This window comes from Schistocerca americana, chromosome 1 (genome assembly GCF_021461395.2).
Source record: "Schistocerca americana isolate TAMUIC-IGC-003095 chromosome 1, iqSchAmer2.1, whole genome shotgun sequence".
NCBI classification, from domain to species: domain Eukaryota; kingdom Metazoa; phylum Arthropoda; class Insecta; order Orthoptera; family Acrididae; genus Schistocerca; species Schistocerca americana.
In genome coordinates, this window is record NC_060119.1 from 1,091,253,483 (window position 1) to 1,091,273,135 (window position 19,653).

General features: G+C 37.1%; 1 protein-coding gene across 6 annotated transcripts in view; it reads right to left on the bottom strand.

Annotated features, from left to right (window-relative positions):
* Positions 1-243: 243 nt before the first annotated feature.
* Positions 244-19,653, bottom strand: part of LOC124618006 — a 119,235-nt gene continuing 99,825 nt past the window's right edge. For 4 of the 6 annotated variants that reach the window (XM_047145314.1, XM_047145315.1, XM_047145311.1 and 1 more), the window contains exons 11-13: positions 14,297-14,407; positions 14,022-14,220; positions 244-2,932 (exon numbers count right to left, since the gene is read on the bottom strand). In XM_047145314.1, the coding sequence (XP_047001270.1) occupies positions 1,480-2,932; positions 14,022-14,220; positions 14,297-14,407 (1,763 nt within the window). In that variant the 3' untranslated portion in view covers positions 244-1,479. The remainder of the gene's footprint in view (positions 2,933-14,021; positions 14,221-14,296; positions 14,408-19,653) is intronic. The other 2 variants (XM_047145312.1, XM_047145313.1) reach the window with 2 other exon arrangements.

The following is a 19,653-nucleotide window of genomic DNA, read 5'->3' on the forward strand; positions in this document are numbered from 1 at the left end:
CCTGTGGTTCTGTCGGTGTGATCATGTGATGTATCTGACCCCAGGAATGTGTCAATAAAGTTTCCCCTTCTTGGGACAATGAATTCACATTGTTCTTATTTCAATTTCCAGGAGTGTATTTTGCTTGGGACTAAGAAACTAATGTTTATAGTGGTAAATTATAAGCAGTTATCATGGATTAATTAACAAGAAGTCAGCACGAAATGTTTGTTATGTGATTAAATATAAAATAAATAACATGTGTTTTCAAAACAGGCATTTTAATACAAAAGTGCAGAAATGAACATTATAGCTTATAAAAATTGCAATAATAAGAAACAAACTCTCCACTGTATGCATGTTCGTAGAAACTCCAATCACTTTGAGCCACTGAAATGTTGCAGTTTTCTTCTCTTTACCAACAAGAAAGGTCACTGCAACATCCTATATTATTCCATTATTTACCTTTTTTATGAAAGACATAGTAGTTTGAATAAAAAAATAGAATACTATCTCTGTTCAATACTTCAGACTTAATTTTCCTAGTGAGTGTCATGTCAGTGCTATTCGCTAACTTTTTTATTTCTGAAAAATCCGGTTGCAGTGTACCCTTAGAAATTAGAGTTTAAAAGACCAGTTGTTGTCAAGTAATAAGGGAAGGTAATCAATAAAAGCTGACTGTGCAGAAAACTCTTCTTGACTTGATCTCAACCTGGTTTGCCATTTTTAAACAAATGCATGAAAAATAACCTTGACAGCTGACTAATATTAACAATTAAGGATAATATCTTCAGGTGTAATGCAAAGGACAGAATAAATTTTATTCAAGTATCACCAAAATTAACTTTTATAACAATATCGTATCTCAGTCACTTCAAGAGAAGGAAACAGTATTAAGAGATGGCTGCTGTAGAGTAATGCAATAGTAGTAAGCATGGTAGTACATTACAGCTTGCTATTATTGTATGAGACTGTGAGAAAATGTTTAACATCACGATATTTTTTTTCTATACATGAATCATTTTTAATCTTTAAGTAGCTCTGTAATTATTGAAATAATAAAATCACATGTTACTCTACGAAAATTAAATGTTATAGTCTCAGCACTTACAGCAATTGATTTCAAAGGAACTGTCAACAACTATCAGTTTATTTCTTAAGTGCACTAATAATGACACAGTTAATATACAGGGAAATCATACAGGAACATATATCCTTTTAAGTTAAGAATGACAATAGTTTCTTATTTACTCGTATGACACATGAAAACATTAAGCCCATATATTCTATATATTCATCAAAGAACTATAGCCACAATATTTTTTGTGTAGCAAGAGCACATGGCTACCTATGGTCACATTCTCTTTGAAGGTAATAGTTAACAACAAAAGCAAGACATCAAATGTGATTTAAAAACCATATGTTACCCGGTATTAACAAACAAATGTGTTACAGTGAGCATTAACATAACATGATTGTAAAAGATGATTTGTTGTGTACCTAAAGTACGTCAGGTTTTCCACCAATGATGAGAGTGTTTGAAAAGAAATCTTGAGCCTCAGGTGAGCTGCAGTTTCTAATGCTTGTGACCATATCAGAGTCCCTCAGAAGTTCTGTTCCATTGATATTCTTTTCCTCTAAGCCATTTGGTGTGGCTTTATTTGCTTCTGATGTTGTTGCTGCTGCTGCTCCTGTTGTTGATGATGATAATGTAGCTTCTTCATTTCCAATTCGAGGAAATTCTGCTGACAAGCTCCGTACATGGCCATTCATGTTGTGTGTCCTTTTTTGCAACATGCTATCTACAATGTAACATCCACATGCTCCTTCACAGGAGCAGAGATTCTTTTCAGCATGAGGATCTCTTTCCTGTCCCTTTCCTTTAGGTTTTAGGTAGTGCTGTGTGGATACTTGTCTATTAATACGTTCTGACTTGCTCTTTGCTCGAGATTTGAATTGCTGATCATATTGATTACGTAGTATAATGTGAGGATCTCTTTCTGTGACAACAATCTTGTCGAAGAAATAATGACCACTGAGACTCTGTGGAAGAGATCTCTGCTCACCTGTCTGCAAGTTTTGAGCAACCCACTGACCACCAACAGCAGACAGTGACTGGCACGACTCAAATTCTCTTCCTGGAAGTGAACTGGTTGCTGATATTTGCTGGATATATGGATTTGAATTGTGATCTGCACTGTTAGTTCTCAGATGCCCATACTGTTGGAATTTTTGTATTATTAAACCTGTTTCTGTTGAGTGTCCTTGGGAACTTGATGAAGTCTCTGTTGAAGGTTGCCTTATTGTTAGAATGTTGGATCTAGGAATCTGTAATGAGTCACCGTTAGTAGTCTGATATGTATTGTCATCAGATTCATCTGATGATGACTGTGAGTACTGCTGTACTAGCTCAAGGCTTGAAGGTGACTGCTGATGGAAATAAGGTGTACTTTGAGTACTGCTACCATCTGTAGACTCATTATGATGTTGATGGCTATTACATTCTATATCTGATGAGTTAGCACTGGTACTTCCTTCATCTTTAAATAGCATCCAGGATTCTCTTGTCCTCTTTCGTCTTTTATTGACTCCAGAGGATGTTCCTTCTCCTGCAGTTATTTCAGGAGTAATAGGAGGTGGAAGCTGAGGAACATTATAGGAGGTCAGTAATAAATTTCCATTTGGTACCTCATTACATCTGCTTCTTTCTGCACTGATTGTAGCAACATAAGATGGTGGAGGTGAATCAGGTATTGGAGTAGTTTGGCAACTACGACTTGTTATTGCTGGTGTCACTAAATGGAACTGACTGTCACTTGGGAGCAACAGTAGACCAGGTGCAGAGCCAGTAATATATCTCTGCTGTGATATTTCAGAGGTAGTGGTGTACGTTATTCCTGGATGAAGGTCTCGGCCAGCTCTTGCATCTGCCCTATAAGTCGAGGCATTATAACTGAAATTAATGCAGGACACCTGTGTCTCAAATCTATTAAAATATACTGATAATCAAAATTCATACAAGTAGAACAACATAAGAAATGGAAAATAGCTAGTCTTGACTGGAGCAGTGTGACCTACACATCAGATAACTGTTACAAAACTAACTTAATTCTCATAATACATAATGTAGATTAAATCAGTGTTGTAGTTAAGCACTTTTCCAGCTACAGTTGTAAATAATATGATTTTTAATTCATTTTGGTTGCTATAAAATTTTAGGAAATGTGTGATGCTGTAGTTTGTTACTTTGAGATGTATAAAATCCTTTGGCAAATGTAAGTATCAACTGCAGGAGATACAACAACTTCTAGGAATTAATGTATGATGAAATGGCCAATATTGCTGCTGTGAATAATGTCTCTCTGCAATGATCATATGCTATTTGTTTGCCACTAAAGGATAGATGTGAGGATGCACTGACAAGTGTTTCAACCTGGCTAGTGCAAGGTGTCTGTAACTAATTTTACTAATAAATAAATAAATAAAAATACCATCTCTGTAAGTGAATTGTGCTCTTCCATTCTTCCTGCCATTTGCCTCATTATTTATCCATCTCTAATGACCTTGTCCTTCATTTCTAAGGAAATACTTCTTGCCACTGTGAGATGTGTGGTGAACATGTCTCTTTTTTTTCAGGTACTGCCAGATTTGAAGGATGTATTACCAGTGATATGAATTTAAACTACATGAAATCTGGTCTCACACAGACTTATATGTGTATTACATAAAACTTCTTTCCTTCTCTGTCTCTTTATCCTGTTGCATATCATAGTGTATTTGTGATAACGTAAAATTGAAAGGCAAAAAGTGTCATAGTGGTTAAATATATATGTCTTATGGGTCACTTGACAGATGTTCAATCTAGTCAGTATTCCACTTAGTTACAGAGGTGTTATTTTTTGTCATTTATTTATTTATTTATTCTTTGTAGAGAAATAAAAGATTTTTTATGGATTATGGACATGTACAACTAATGTCATAACAATACTTAATGAAAACAATTACAATAACGAAATGACACAATTTCAGAGACTTTACTGGTCTCATACAGATATAATTTTATCTATATAGACTGAAGTGGTGAGTGAAAATTTCTACCAAGGTCAGGAATCGAACCTGGGTCTCCTGCTTACTAGGCAGATATGTTAGCCACTAACCCACCTCAGCAAAATAGTTCACACAACTGCATGCATTACCCCAGCATGCCTCCCTCCTCAATCCTTAAGTCTACAGACATAAAATCATATCCATATGAGACCAATAAAGACTCTGAAATTGTCTCATTTCATTTGTACAAGTACCTGCACCTGGGTTTCAGGCTGGAACCCACATTTATGTTTCATGCTGAGGTGCTATTCCAGAACATGGAGAGCCTCAGCAGTTCTATTCATGTGTAAGGGGGAATATAAAGTAGATGGGCGTGTTAGTGAGAATTTGGATTGACGAGAGGGGCATGCCAGGATAATCCGTACAGTTTTGTGAACCTCTGTGTCAAGGTGGCTTATACTGTGTCAAGGTGGCTTAATGGCTACCACACCTGCCTAGTAAGCAGAAGACCCGGGTTCAATTCCCAGCTCTGGTACAAATTTTCACTGACTGCTTCAGTCTATATACATAAAGTTACAATAATACAATGTATCTCAATTTATGTAACTAGTATGGTACAAATAAGATGATCATTTACTCTTCTATTAGGGAAAACAGTAGCGGAAATAATCACTCAGACAAAAAACCAAATAATAGTCAAGACAATGGAAGACTGTTTAATCACCATAAAAGAAGGAAGCAAACTACATGAGACCCAATATATACAACAAATCCACAGTCATTTTCTCACAATAAATCACAATTAACCAGAAACACACTTTTTCCTGTTCCTTAGAATGAAAAGCGACCTAAAGGACAAGTGTTTTGAGGGCATAGAAGAGGAGAGAGAAAATTTCTGAAGGTCTTAGGTGGCATCACTTAAAAATTGTTTCATCAATGACGAAAACATAGGGTGCTTCATCAATGACTAAAACTTGGGATAAGTGTATTAAGCCTACAGGACATATTTTGAAGGTGATGAAGATTTTTAAATGTTACTTGAAGTTAAAAAATATGTAATGGAATCATTCTGATTACTTGTTAGTGCCCCTACTCCTTTTCCAAAAAATTTGTACTGGTTCTTTCTTAAACCATTAATATTATTATTATTATTTTTCTTTCCTGTCTCAGAGATTATGCCTGGTTAAAAATGGAAAGTGACACGGACCTTGATCAAGAGTGACTTCCTTTTAACTGTACGGTATATGTTACATTGCATTTAGGAACTTTCGGGTAATTGAACATGTATCAATAGTTACAGATTTCTGTAGTTGTATATATACGTTTGGATGTAGGTGTATTGAGTTGATGCACTGGTGGATATTGTGTGGTATGACTCCTGTAGTTGATAGTATAATTGGTATAATGTCAACTTTATCCTGATGCCACATGTCCTTGACTTCCTCAGCCAGTTGGATGTACTTTTCAATTTTTTCTCCTGTTTTCTTCTGTATATTTGTTGTATTGGGTATCGATATTTCAATTAGTTGTGTTAATTTCTTCTTTTTATTGGTGAGTATGACGTCAGGTTTGTTATGTGGTGTTGTTTTACCTGTTATAATGGTTCTGTTCCAGTATAATTTGTATTCATCATTCTCCAGTACATTTTGTGGTGCATACTTGTATGTGGGAATGTGTTGTTTTATTAGTTTATGTTGTATGGAAAGTTGTTGATGTATTATTTTTGCTACATTGTCATGTCTTCTGGGGTATCCTGTATTTGCTAGTATTGTACATCTGCTTGTGATGTGATCTACTGTTTCTATTTGTTGTTTGCAAAGTCTGCATTTATCTGTTGTGGTATTGGGATCTTTAATAATATGCTTGCTGTAATATCTGGTGTTTATTGTTTGATCCCGTATTGCAATCATGAATCCTTCCATCTCACTGTATATATTGCCTTTTCTTAGCCATGTGTTGGATGCGGCTTGATCTATGTGTGGCTGTGTTAGATGATATGGGTGCTTGCCATGTAGTGTTTTCTTTTTCCAATTTACTTTCTTCGTATCTGTTGATGTTATGTGATCTAAAGGGTTGTAGAAGTGGTTATGAAATTGCAATGGTGTAGCTGATGTATTTATTGAGTGATTGCTTTGTGTATTTTGCTAGTTTCTGCTCATTCTATAAAGAATTTTCTTAAATTGTCTACCTGTCCATAATGTAGGTTTTTTATGTCCATAAATCCCCTTCCTCCTTCCTTTCTGCTTAATGTGAATTTTTCTGTTGCTGAATGTATGTGATGTATTCTATATTTGTGGCATCGTGATCACGTAAGTGTATTGAATGCTTCTAGGTCTGTGTTACTCCATTTCACTACTCCAAATGAGTATGTCAATATTGGTATAGCATAAGTATTTATAGCTTTTGTCTTGTTTCTTGCTATCAATTCTGTTTTCAGTATTTTTGTTAGTCTTTGCTTATATTTTTCTTTTAGTTCTTCTTTAATATTTGTATTATCTATTCCTATTTTTTGTCTGTATCCTAGATATTTATAGGCATCTGTTTTTTCCATCGCTTCTAAGCAGTTGCTGTGGTTATCCAATATGTAATCTTCTTGTTTAGTGTGTTTTCCCTTGACTATGCTATTTTTCTTACATTTGTCTGTTCCAAAAGCCGTATTTATATCATTGCTGAATACTTCTGTTATCTTTAGTAATTGGTTGAGTTGTTGATTTGCTGCTGCCAGTAAGTTTAGATCATCCAAGTACAGCAAATGTGTGATTTTGTGTTGGTATGTTCCAGTAATATTATATCCATAATTTGTATTATTTAGCATGTTGGATAGTGGGTTCAGAGCATGGCAGAATCAGAAAGGACTTAATGAGTCTCCTTGGTATATTCCACGCTTAATCTGTATTGGCTGTGATGTGATATTATTTGAATTTGTTTGGATATTAAGTGTGGTTTTCCAATTTTTCATTACTATGTTTAGGAACTGTATCAATTTAGGATCTACTTTGTATATTTCCAATATTTGTAGTAACCATGAGTGGGATACACCGTCAAAAGCATTTTGGTAATCAATGTATGCATAGTGTAGCGGCCTTTGTTTAGTTTTAGCTTGATACGCCACCTCTGCATCTATTATCAGTTGCTCTTTACATCCTCGTCCTCCTTTGCAGCAGCCTTTTTGTCCTGCATTTATAATTTTGTTCTGTGTTGTATGTGTCATTAATTTCTGTGTAATGACTGAAGTTAATATTTTTTATATTGTTGGTAGGCATGTAATGGTGCGATATTTTGCTGGGTTTGCTGTGTCTGCTTGATCTTTAGGTTTCAGATAAGTTATTCCTTGTATAAGTGTATCAGGGACTGTGTATGGGTCTGCAATGTAACTGTTAAATAATTTAGTTAGATGTGAATGTGTTGAGGTGAACTTCTTTAGCCAGAAATTTGCTATATTATCTTTTCCAGGGACTTTCCAATTGTGTGTAGAATTAATTACTCGGGTGACTTCATGTTGCAAAATTATCACTTCAGGCATTTGTGGTATCATCTTGTATGTGTCTGTTTCTGCTTGTATCCACCGTGCATGCCTGTTATGTTGTACCGGGTTTGACCATATGTTGCTCCAGAAGTGTTCTATGTCTGTTATGTTAGGTGGGTTGTCTATTTTAATGTGTGTGTTATCTATTGTGTGGTAAAATTTCTTTTGGTTTGTGTTGAATGTTTGGTTTTGTTTCCTTCTATTTTCACTTTTTTTGTATCTTCTAAGTTGTTTGGCCAATGCTTGTAATTTCTGCTTCTTTTCATCTAATTGCTCTGTCACTTCTTGTTGTGAGATTTTACCTAACCTTTTTCGTTTTTTGTCTGATATTTCATTTCTTGTAAATTGTGTTAGCTGTCCGATGTCTTTTCTCAGTTTTTCTATTCTGATCTGTAGCCTGTGTTGCCATGCTGGTTTTGTGGGTTTCTTCTGTGTGTTGGTTGGTTCTGATCTCTGCCTAGTGTGTATATTTAGTGTAGTGAGTGCTCCTATATAAACCAGTAGTTGTAACTCTTCCATAGTTGTATTTTCATTTATTTTGTTGTGTATGATTGTGTTGATAGTTGTTATTGTTGTTTCGACTTGTGGGTTACTTGGTAGTCTATGCAAGAATGGTCTAATGTCTGTATTTGTGTCTTTGTATTCTATATATGTCAGCTGAAATTTTTCTTCTATATCTAACATGTGTGTCACTTCGTGTTCTATTTGTGCTTGTTCTGGTGGCTGTCTTAAAATTTCATTTTCCTCTGATTGTTTAATTGATGCGTGTTGTTCCTTGTTTGTTTGCTCTGGGATGTTTGAGTCCATTATGTATTTTCTTCTTCTTCTGATTGCACATTATTTTGTTCCAGTATTTGTTGTACTTGTTGTTTGATGTTTTCTAATTCTGACTGGGGTATCATGTTATTTTTGATTATTACACGGGTCTGATCAGCTAGTCGTTGTTCTGTTAAAAATTTTAATTCTGGGTATCTGGTAATAAATGTTGTGTATACTTGTGATCTGTATGCAGTTGTGTTGGTTCCTTATTTTGTTGCTTGGTTATAACAGAACATGAGGTGTCGGTTAACTTTATCTGACCATCTCATCCTCTGTCTTTGTTTTCCTTCTAGAGTGGTTGCAGGAGGCATATCCTGCAAAACACCTCTATTTGGATTTAAATCATTTTCTGTGTGGCTAGCAGTGTCATTACCATTGTGGATGGGCATAGGGTTCAAGCGTCATCGCCAACCATGTCAGTGCTTGTCCGAGGGTTAATTAGTTCTGTCCAGAACCAACTAATCACATAAAAAGGGGGGTTAGCCCTGTTTGTGGTTTGTTCTTTTCGTTGCCTTTTACAACTGGCAGAACATACCAGAGGCCTATTCTTTTCCCGGGCCTCCATGGGTTTTATTATTATTATTATTATTATTATTATTATTATTATTGCTATTACTATCGACTGTACCCTGCTAAAGAAAATTAAAATGAAATTTATAATGATTTCTTTTTATATTCAGAAATTCCGTTGATGTGTTCACTGTGTTGTTTCTTTTTGTCTTCAGACCACTTACATCCTGTCTTCTTTTGTTATGGTTTACATTTGTATCTGTGGATGGTATTCCGGAATTTTACCTGATCACTCATGTCATCTGTTCTTGTGTCTAGTTGTCTGAGGTCAATTTCAACCTTCTTTGTTCACTCTGCATTTACTCTGCCTGACTGGATGACTTTGAGAATCTTAGCTTGTCCATAATTTTTGTGTATATTTGCGCATTTCTGATGTTGGTCTGTTCACCCAAATTCCTTCTTTATTTATTGGCTTGAAAACACTTATAAGGATTTTCCTTTCCTGTTTCTGTATTTATTTAACTTTAGTTTATCTATTGCCTTCCACTTCACCTTCACCTTCTCTTGTCCTCATTACAGGTGCTGTCCCTCTCATCTGGAGTCTGAGTGACTTGCCATTCCTTTTTAACGTTCCCCAAACTATCCACTTTGTCTCACTGAGGAAGGAACTGGTGGTTCCAAAACTTAGGATAGTTTCTTGCTCTTTATATGTCTATCATTAGCATTAAGAATTTTGCCTCCTGAAGGGCAGCTTTGTCAGTGGTTCTGTCTCACTTGCATAGTCCCATTTATCAGTTTCCGTGGGACCGTTTGAGCCAGTACTACTTGGTCATAGGGTGAGTCGGTACATAGTTCAGAGAATTATGATTAGACAATTTATAGAAAGAAGAAACTATATAATTAATAAACCATTAAAAATTGTGGAAGAATATGCAAAAAAAGACACCTTACAGGCAGAAGTTCTCAACTAATGCAAGCAAATAATTTACAGACTACAAGGAGTGAGTTACAAGGAAAATTTCAACCTAGATTTAAAGACTTGAGATTTACCACTCAGTTTTCTTCAGCTCTGCGCTGGAAGCCTATTGAAAATTAAGTTTGCTGAATAATGCACACTTTTATGCACAGTGCTTAAGGAAGTTTTATCCATGAGCAAATGAAATGATCATTGAATGAATGTTACAGTATATTTTTTATTCGTCCATACTGCCAACAATGATTCTCATGATGAAGTGTATGTAGTGGCCTGGCTGAGTAGGAATTCCAAGGTACCTGAACAATGGCATAGATGAAGTTCACAAACTGACACCACAGATCTTAAGTGAATTTTCGTTTTGGTAAAATTCACTGCATGTGGTGCTCCTAGTAGCTTGTCTGTGTGTATAGTGGCTTAATGCATATGGATTGTTTGGTGTTGTGATACTATTTGAACATGCTGCTTTTGGGAGTTATCAGATACTTTCTTCATTGGTCTCTAAATTAACTTGAGGTCCAATAATGCCTCCTAAGTAACTGAAGTGAAGGCCTTGCAGGCATGGTTTTGCTGTGGGTTATTACTATGGCAAGATTATCCTGTGGCAGTCTTCCAGTGGATTGCCTTCTTTATATAAAATTTGAAAACCAGTTTTGTGCCATTTTGTGTGGTTTTCTATGGCGTCTTTGGTTTCTCCTCTGTTGTTTGTGAGAGTGTCCATGGATGCCAGGTATTTCATCTAGAACCAGTTTCCTTTCTTTTATGGACTAGTTTGGTGACTTTTTCTGTGCTCTAACATTAAAGAGTCATTATTTATAAATATATTTATTTTGTAGATTTGATAGCATAGTTTGGTGCTCTAATTTAGATTTGTTTCTAAAAATAAAGGTATGAAAACGATGTAGAACTCAGGAGGACCATTTTGCAAGAATATAGTTACTTTCTTTAAGTCCTTAGTCTCCTTGTCATTCTGCTGGAGCTTCTCTATCTTAACAGATCTACAATAGCATAGTGATACCATATGCAATTGTTTGCCACGATGCAGTATGTAGTCTGTGCCTTACATTCTTAGCTTTCATCCATTACAATGGAAAGTTGTCAGCATGTGTTAAGGAAGAAATCCTTTCCAGTTTGGCATTTGAACAACTCTTCGGTGTGAAAGCCAACAATACCACATGAATCTTCCATTTTTTACTTACAAAGATGCCACACGACACACAGATTTTTGCAATTTTTTATATTTACGGTTCGTGAAATTCATAACTCAAATACCAGTTGGTCAAAGCAGTTCAATATAACTCTCAAAAACTCTCAAGAAAAGAGACTTTGAAGTTTTATGAGTATGTTTAATCTCCTAAAGCTAAAGGGATTTTTCGTCAGTCTGTGTGGCTCTATTATAGAATGCTTGCCTGCCACATGGCTGGCCTGGGTTTGATTCCAAGCCAGTGATTTTGAAACAAAAGTGCATGTTCTACACACAATTCTGTGAAGTGTAAAATGCATAATGATGAAGAAAAAGTATTCGTATCACTTGAGACTGGTCATTGCTGGACCACTATATCAGCTCTTGTTTCAGCCATTAATTTTTTAAGCCTGGTGTGCATCCACATTGAAGAGATCATTGGCTGTCTCACCTTAATTTTATATATGTGATGCCTGTCTTTTGAACATGTTCAAAAGAACAGACAGCATTTTGATCCAGCAGCCACTATGAATTAAGACACACAGGAATTACAGACACTGGCTGTGAATGGATATTTCTTTAACTCAATGGCAAAAGTGAAAACTTGTTTGGACTGGTATTTGAACTCAGGTCTCCTGCTTACTAGGCAGATGCCCTGATCACTAAGCCATCCAGACTCAGTGGTAATGCAACTGCACAGACGACCACCGCATGTCTTCCATCAGACCCAAATTCTCAACTTATCCACACACTACTAATGTAGTGCCCCAATTTGATATTCTCATTAATTTTGGCATTTCACTGGTTCCTGTAAAAGTTTGAGCCTGGTGTGCATCCACACTGAAGAGATCATTGGCTGTCCTCCCCTTAATTTTGTGTGTGTAGTGTCTGTTCTTTCGAACATATCAGGAAGAAGAGACATCACATATATACATTTTTTTGATTTGTTTTGATTAAATTGTCTTTTTTTTAAGAAAAAGATGCTTGTCTTCTTATTTCTAAGTATATATCACACATGAAAATCCAGTTTTAATTGAAAATATAAATTATTAATTATCAATCTTTTATAAAGCTTACTAAAATTATATGTAAAATCATTACATGTTAATTTTATTCACCTTTATGTTTTACTTTTCAAAGATATGTTTTTAAAACATGCACCTTTGTTTAAAAATTTACAGCAGCCAGGAATCAGACCCAGGCCACTCACTAGGCATGCAAGCTTTCTACCACAGAGTCACAGAGGTCATTTCAAAAGCCTGTTGTTTTAGGGAATTAAAGATGCTCAGAAAACTTTAATGTAGATTTTCTCAAGAACCTTGAGAGTTTCATTGAACTGCTTTGGGACAGTGATATTTGAATTCTAAACATCACATGCCAAAATATAATGAAATACAAAAATCTGATTGCTGTGTGGTCTCCTTGTTAGATATCCATACATTTATACACACAGACAACTCTGAATTTTTGACTTTCTTTCAGGTTATAAAGAGCATGCTATTTGTATTTGCCTTTGTATGAGGGTGATCCCAAAAGTAAGGTCTCAAATTTAAAAAAAAATGAAGAAACATTTATTTACTATGAATAGTTTTGAAGCTTGAACACTTCACTATTTTTCCACATAATTGCCATTTTGATTGACGCTTTTTTGTAAATACTGTAGCAGTTTTTGTATGCCTATGTCATACGAGCCCACTGCCACGCTACCAAAGAAGCATCAGACCTCATCTTTTACCTTGTCATCACCAGTGAAGTGCCTTCCAGCCAATGTTTTTTCAACTTTGGAAACAAGCGGTAGTCATTGGGTGCTAAGTCCCAACTGTAGCATGGATGGGTGATGATGTCCCATCCAAACTGTTGCAGAAGATCCACAGTTTGACAGGCGATGAGGGGGCAAACAATGTCGTGGCGAAGGCTTATGCTCTTACTCAAAATCCCACTTCTTCAGTTCTGAATCACATGTCTGAGTTTTTTTAAAGTCTGACAGTACCTGTTGGCATTTATTGTTGCCCCAGGAATCGTGAAGTTGACAATCAATATCCCCTTTCAATCCCAAAACACTGTTGCCATGACTTTACAGCAGACTGTGTTCTGTTTTAATTTTTGTAGCTTGAATGAATCAGAATGCCACCACTCATGTGATTGTTGTTAAGTCTCAGGTGTGAAGTGGTAAGCCCAGATTTTATCACCGGTGAGTACTGGATCCAAAAGGTTGACCTCTTCATCTGTGTAACTTTGATGACATCAGTGGGAAGTTTCAAAGTATTGCCATTTGTGGTCTTCTGTCAGCATTCTTGGGACCCTTCTTGCACACACCTTCCAAAATTTCAACACTTCAGTCAAAGTCCAGTGAATGGTGCTTTGAGAAGCATCGGCAACATTTCAGAGCTCATTGAGAGGGATCTGCCGATCTTGAGGCATGATTTGCTCTACCTTTGTGATTGTCTCTTTGAGAGCTGGCGATCTCCCGCTCTTTTTCCTCATCCTGAATTTTAGTACAATTACCTGAAAATTATCTGCACCATTTGAAAACATTTTTGGATCATTACACAACTCTCCATACACTTCTGTCAAATGTCAGTAAGTGTTAATTACTTTAACACCTCTCAAAAACTGAATAACTCTGCTAAAACACCTGTTGGTAGTGGCTAATTGGAGCTCCATTACAACTGGCTGCCAAGCCAAGACTGAATGCTCCAGCAGGTGTGCGGAGGTTTTGGTAGACAGTGGAGGGAGCAAGCAGAAAAATAGTGTCCAACAGCCACGCAAGCAATTTTCCTGTAGCCCCAGGGCTTTGGAGACCTTGCTTTTGGGATTACCCTCATAGCGTAAGCATAGTCATATGATGTTATTAAAGGCAACAAGTCCTCTAATTATGAAGAACTGTGAGCAGTTAATTAACTTACCAATAATTATGCAATTTTTTATGAAACTATAATTCTTATTTTTCAGATACTGATCTTGAGAGAACATTTGATACTTACGATGCTTCACCACTTGTTGATCTGCTGTGAGGGTTGGAATCCTGCTGGTGGGACTCACGTTTCCTTTTATGGCGCTGACTACGTGTTAATTCTGGGAATACCTTTATAACATCATCATAATCTGGAGGAGCTTCATAAACTGGTGGATCATCTGGCACAATCTCTTCAACACGTGCACCATCTGCATTAAATTCATGATCTACTAAGCTGGGTAATGAACGATCATAAAGAAAAAAATTGAGGAATAAACATTTATATATGAAGGGTGTACATACCGAGAAGTTCACTGATAGTTTGCAAATGATTTTGTAGTTCTCTTTGTTGACGTGCTCTTGCTCCCATTCGATATAGTAAAATGATTAAAGCAGCAATTAACAGAATTAAACCTGAAAAGAAACAGAGAAAGAAAATAGATTCCTAAGCAATGTAAAAAATTTTAAAATGGAAATGGATAGGATAAAGTTAGATATAGTGGGAATTAGTGAAGTTCGGTGGCAGGAGGAACAAGACTTTTGGTCAGGTGAGTACAGGGTTATAAACACAAAATCAAATAGGGGTAATGCAGGAGTAGGTTTAATAATGAATAAAAAATAGGAGTGCGGGTAAGCTACTACAAACAGCAGAGTGAATGCATTATTGTGGCCAAGATAAACACAAAGCCCACACCTACTACAGTAGTACAAGTTTATATGCCAACTAGCTCTGCAGATGATGAAGAAATTGATGAAATGTATGATGAGATAAAAGAAATTATTCAGGTAGTGAAGGGAGATGAAAATTTAATAGTTATGGGTGACTGGAATTCGACAGTAGGAAAAGGAAGAGAGGGAAACGTAGTAGGCGAATATGGATTGGGGCTAAGAAATGCAAGAGGAAGCCGCCTGGTAGAATTTTGCACAGAGCATAACTTAATCATAGCTAACACTTGGTTCAAGAATCATGAAAGAAGGTTGTGTACATGGAAGTACCCTGGAGATACTAAAAGGTATCAGATAGATTATATAATGGTAAGACAGAGATTTAGGAACCAAATCTTAAATTTTAAGACATTTCCAGGGGCAGATGTGGACTCTGACCACAATCTATTGGTTATGAACTATAGATTAAAACTGGAGAAACATCAAAAAGGTGGGAAATTAAGGAGATGGGGCCTGGATAAACTGAAAGAACCAGAGGTTGTACAGAGTTTCAGGGAGAGCATAAGGGAACAACTGACAGGAATGGGGGAAAGAAATACAGTAGAAGAAGAATGGGTAGCTTCGAGGAATGAAATAGTGAAGGCAGCAGAGGATCAAGTAGGTTAAAAGACGAGGGCAAGTAGAAGTCCTTGGGTTACAGAAAACATACTGAATTTAATTGATGAAAGGAGAAAATACAAAAATGCAGTAAGTGAAGCAGGCAAAAAGGAATACAAACGTTTCAAAAATGATATCGACAGGAAGTGCAAAATGGCTAAGCAGGAATGCTAGAGGACAAATGTGAGGATGTAGAGGCGTATATCACTAAGGTTAGATAGATACTGCCTACAGGAAAATTAAAGAGACCTTTAGAAAAAAGAGAACCACTTGCATGAATATCAAGAGCTCAGATGGAAACCCAGTTCTAAGCAAAGAAGGGAAAGCAGAAAGGTGGAAGGAATATATAGGCGGTCTATACAAGAGCAATGTACTTCAGGGCAATATTATGGAAATGGAAGAGGATGTAGATGAAGATGAAATGGGAGATATGATACTGCATGAAGAGTTTGACAGAGCACTGAAAGACCTGAGTCGAAACAAGGCCCTGCGAGTAGACAACATTCCATTAGAACTACTGACAGCCTTGGGAGAGCCAGTCCTGACAAAACTTTACCATCTAGTGAGCAAAGTGTATGAGACAGGTGAAATACCCCTAGACTTCAAGAAGAATATAATAATTCCAATACCAAAGAAAGCAGGTGTTGACAGATGTGAAAATTACCGAACTATCAGTTTAATAAGTCAAGGCTGCAAAATATTAACACGAATTCTTTACAGGCGAATGGAAAAACTGGTAGAAGCTGACCTCGAGGAAGATCAGTTTGGATTCCGTAGAAATATTGGAACACATGAAGCAATACTGACCCTACAACTTATCTTAGAAAATAGATTAAGGAAAGGCAAACCTATGTTTCTAGCATTTGTAGACTTAGAGGAAGCTTTTGACAATGTTGACTGGAATACTCTCTTTCAAATTCTAAAAGTGGGAGGGGTAAAATACAGCGAGCGAAAGGCTATTTACAATTTGTACAGAAACCAGATGGCAGTTATAAGAGTCGAGGGACATGAAAGGGAAGTAGTGATTGGGAAGGGAGTGAGACAGGGTTGTAGCCTCTCCCCAAAGTTATTCAATCTTTATATTGAGCAAGCAGTAAAGGAAACAAAAGAAAAACTCAGTGTAGGTATTAAAATCCGTGGAGAACAAATAAAAACCGTGAGGTTCGCCGATGACATTGTAATTCTGTCAGAGACAGCAAAGGACTTGGAAGAGCAGTTGAACGGAATGGACAGTGTCATGAAAGGAGGGTATAAGATGAACATCAACAAAAGCAAAACGAGGATAATGGAATGTAGTCAAATTAAATCGGGTGATGCTGAGGGAATTAGATTAGGAAATGAGACACTTAGTAGTAAAGGAGTTTTGCTATTTGGGGTGCAAAATAACTGATGATGGTCGAAGTAGAGATGATATTAAATGTAGACTGGCAATGGCAAGGAAAGTGTTTCTGAAGAAGAGAAATTTGTTAACATCGAGTGTGGATTTAAGTGTCAGGAAGTCGTTTCTGAAAGTATTTGTATGGAGTGTAGCCATGTATGGAAGTGAAATATGGACGGTAAATAGTTTGGACAAGAAGAGAATAGAAGCTTTCAAAATGTGGTGCTGCAGAAGAATGCTGAAGATTAGATGGGTAGATCACATAACTAATGAGGAGGCATTGAATAGAATAGGGGAGAAGAGGAGTTTGTGGCACAACTTGACTAGAAGAAGGGATCGGTTGGTAGGATATGTTCTGAGGCATCTAGGATCACCAATTTAGTATTGCAGGGAAGCGTGGAGGGTAAAAGTCGTAGAGGGAGACCTAGAGATGAATACAATAAGCAGATTCAGAAGGATGTAGGCTGCAGTAGGTACTGAGAGATGAAGGAGCTTGCACAGGATAGTGTATAACGACTCATAAGAGGGAAACACCATCATGGGAGGAGATTGTTACTCAGGGGGCCACAAATGACAACAGCTGCATAGGATCTAAGTATACCCTTAGTTATTTCCACAGATTGGCAGAAATGGTGATGACGGCTAGCCTCACTTGTGGAATCATATCAAATCTGTTGCCTTGGAGCATTGTTCTAACTATTACAGTACATTAATTTTATTTCATGAGTCCTGCAGTGAGGGGTGCCTGCGATGCAGAAATAAGTCAAGGACATACTTTTTATTTATGAAAAATACGGTGAAATTACTTACTGTTAGCAAATAGTACAGCAGAACAGTGTTATTACATTACTACTACTACTACTACTACTAGTACTACTAGCTTATGGCAGACATCAAATTCATGGACAAAAAATCCCGCCTGAGAAACCAGTTATTAAATCTTCCAGTATATCAAATATGAATATTCAAAATACTAAAACAATAGTTGTTAACTATCACTATGTTTGTAATAAAGTTCCAGAACTTGCCTCTTTCTAAGAAAACACTCTCACACACATAATACTGACTACTTATAGCAGGATATACTCTGGAGTAGAAAGCAAAGAAATATCAAAACATAGATCATTTATTGTTAAGATGATTATTAGATACCCATTAAGGTGGAATGTTTACAGCATCAAGCACATCTAGTGAATTTGACATTTCTGACAAGTCAGATCCAGGTGCATTGATCACATATTCATTCAAAAATGCCTAAAATCAATAGCACCAAAATACACCGAGCATATGGTACATGTAGACCATGACTTTAATTTGCGTTGTCTCAACTGGGAAAGCTAAATGTACATTACTAGTGATGTTGGTAAACAGACATGTGAAATAATAATGAACGCATTCTCAGACAAATGTCTCAAATGGACAGTCCAGCAGCACATATGTGAGAGTAATATTGGAGAGCACAGTTATTTGCACAGACATCAAATATTTGAAAATACTGGTGTTTATACAAAAACAGAAAATTACAGAATATATAAACATTATAAATAAAAGTTATTTCAAGAACCTTCTAGAAATGCTACATAACAAACAATTTCTGGAGGCTGGATGTGAACTGGTGACCCACAGCATATCAGCCAGCAGTGCTAAGACCTACACCACACTACATGCACCACAGGTTGTGATGTTGCATCTTCTCCTGGAGAAAAATGACCCACTGTTTCAGAAATTCTCATTGAAGCCAACTACAGTACCCTGGTTCTAGATCCTGTTAATGGTCCTCTGTATGGCAGAACTGAAAGATCCCTGATTTCTGCTTGTTTTGTTACATCCTCTTCCCTATTGTGAGCACCGAAGATAGACCCTCCTATTGAAGCTTCACAATCGCCAAATGAATCTTTAGTGTCCTTGAAATTCCCATCATCAATATGCACCTCTAGATTGCAGTAGGGCTTGATCTGGACATGGGTGATACTTCTCAGCTTTTGTTCTCTTGGTGAAGGGTCAAAATCCTCAACTTCATATGTTAATGCACGGACAGTTTGGGTTGAGAATTATGAATTATTTATGAATAAAGGAGATGACTCACCTAAAGGCAGAAGTGCTGCATTGTCAATAGGTGCAGGAACAAAATGTACAGAGCTTTCCTAGCTTATGCCTGAGACAGCCATGCACAGCCATGCATTGTGCTTAGTTGACTGCCAGCTCTTTCCTGGACCACGGTGAGTGCATTGGGGTGAGATGAGGGTGCGGAGTGCAGTGGGGTGAGACTAGTTTATGAAATTACACGCCCAGCTGTCTGCTATCTGCACCCTCTACCTGCATCCCTAGGTAGCCCACAGACGGCTTCCCACTCTCCCATGATGTGTTAAATGCTTCTCTCCCAACCACCTCCTTGTCTCCCGCCTCACCCCATCCTGCACTCCCATCTCATCCCAGTACACCCAGTGATGCCCAACAGGTGACGAAGAATATTATGTAGCCCAAAGTAGCACTCCAGTAACTTTTCTGATACTCACATAAGAGTAAAAGCCCATACCAAGTTTCCCAGGCTGCATATCACTAGCTGGTACTTTATGTTATAGCATTCCCAGTCTCCTTGCTGGGCAACCAGGGTCCATAAGTGCATCAGCTGTCTTGCTTCCTTGGTCCTGGTGATGAGATGTTTCACATAGCCAGCCTTAAGTATTGACCTGGTTGAAATGGGAACAGAGTATCGATTGTGAATTCAGCCTTATGACCATGGAGCAGAAAGAACGGTGTAAAGCTTCACTACATTGTAAGTAATGTCACAATGGATAGTACTGTATCCAATCTCTCCATTTAACATCAACGTACATCAGGAGCATATCTGCCAACGTCTCAGCAATGTGTTCTGTGAGGTCATTGATCTGTGGATCACAGGCACTTTTCACTCTGTGAGTGATGCAACAATGTGAAATTACCTCTGGGAACAGTCTCA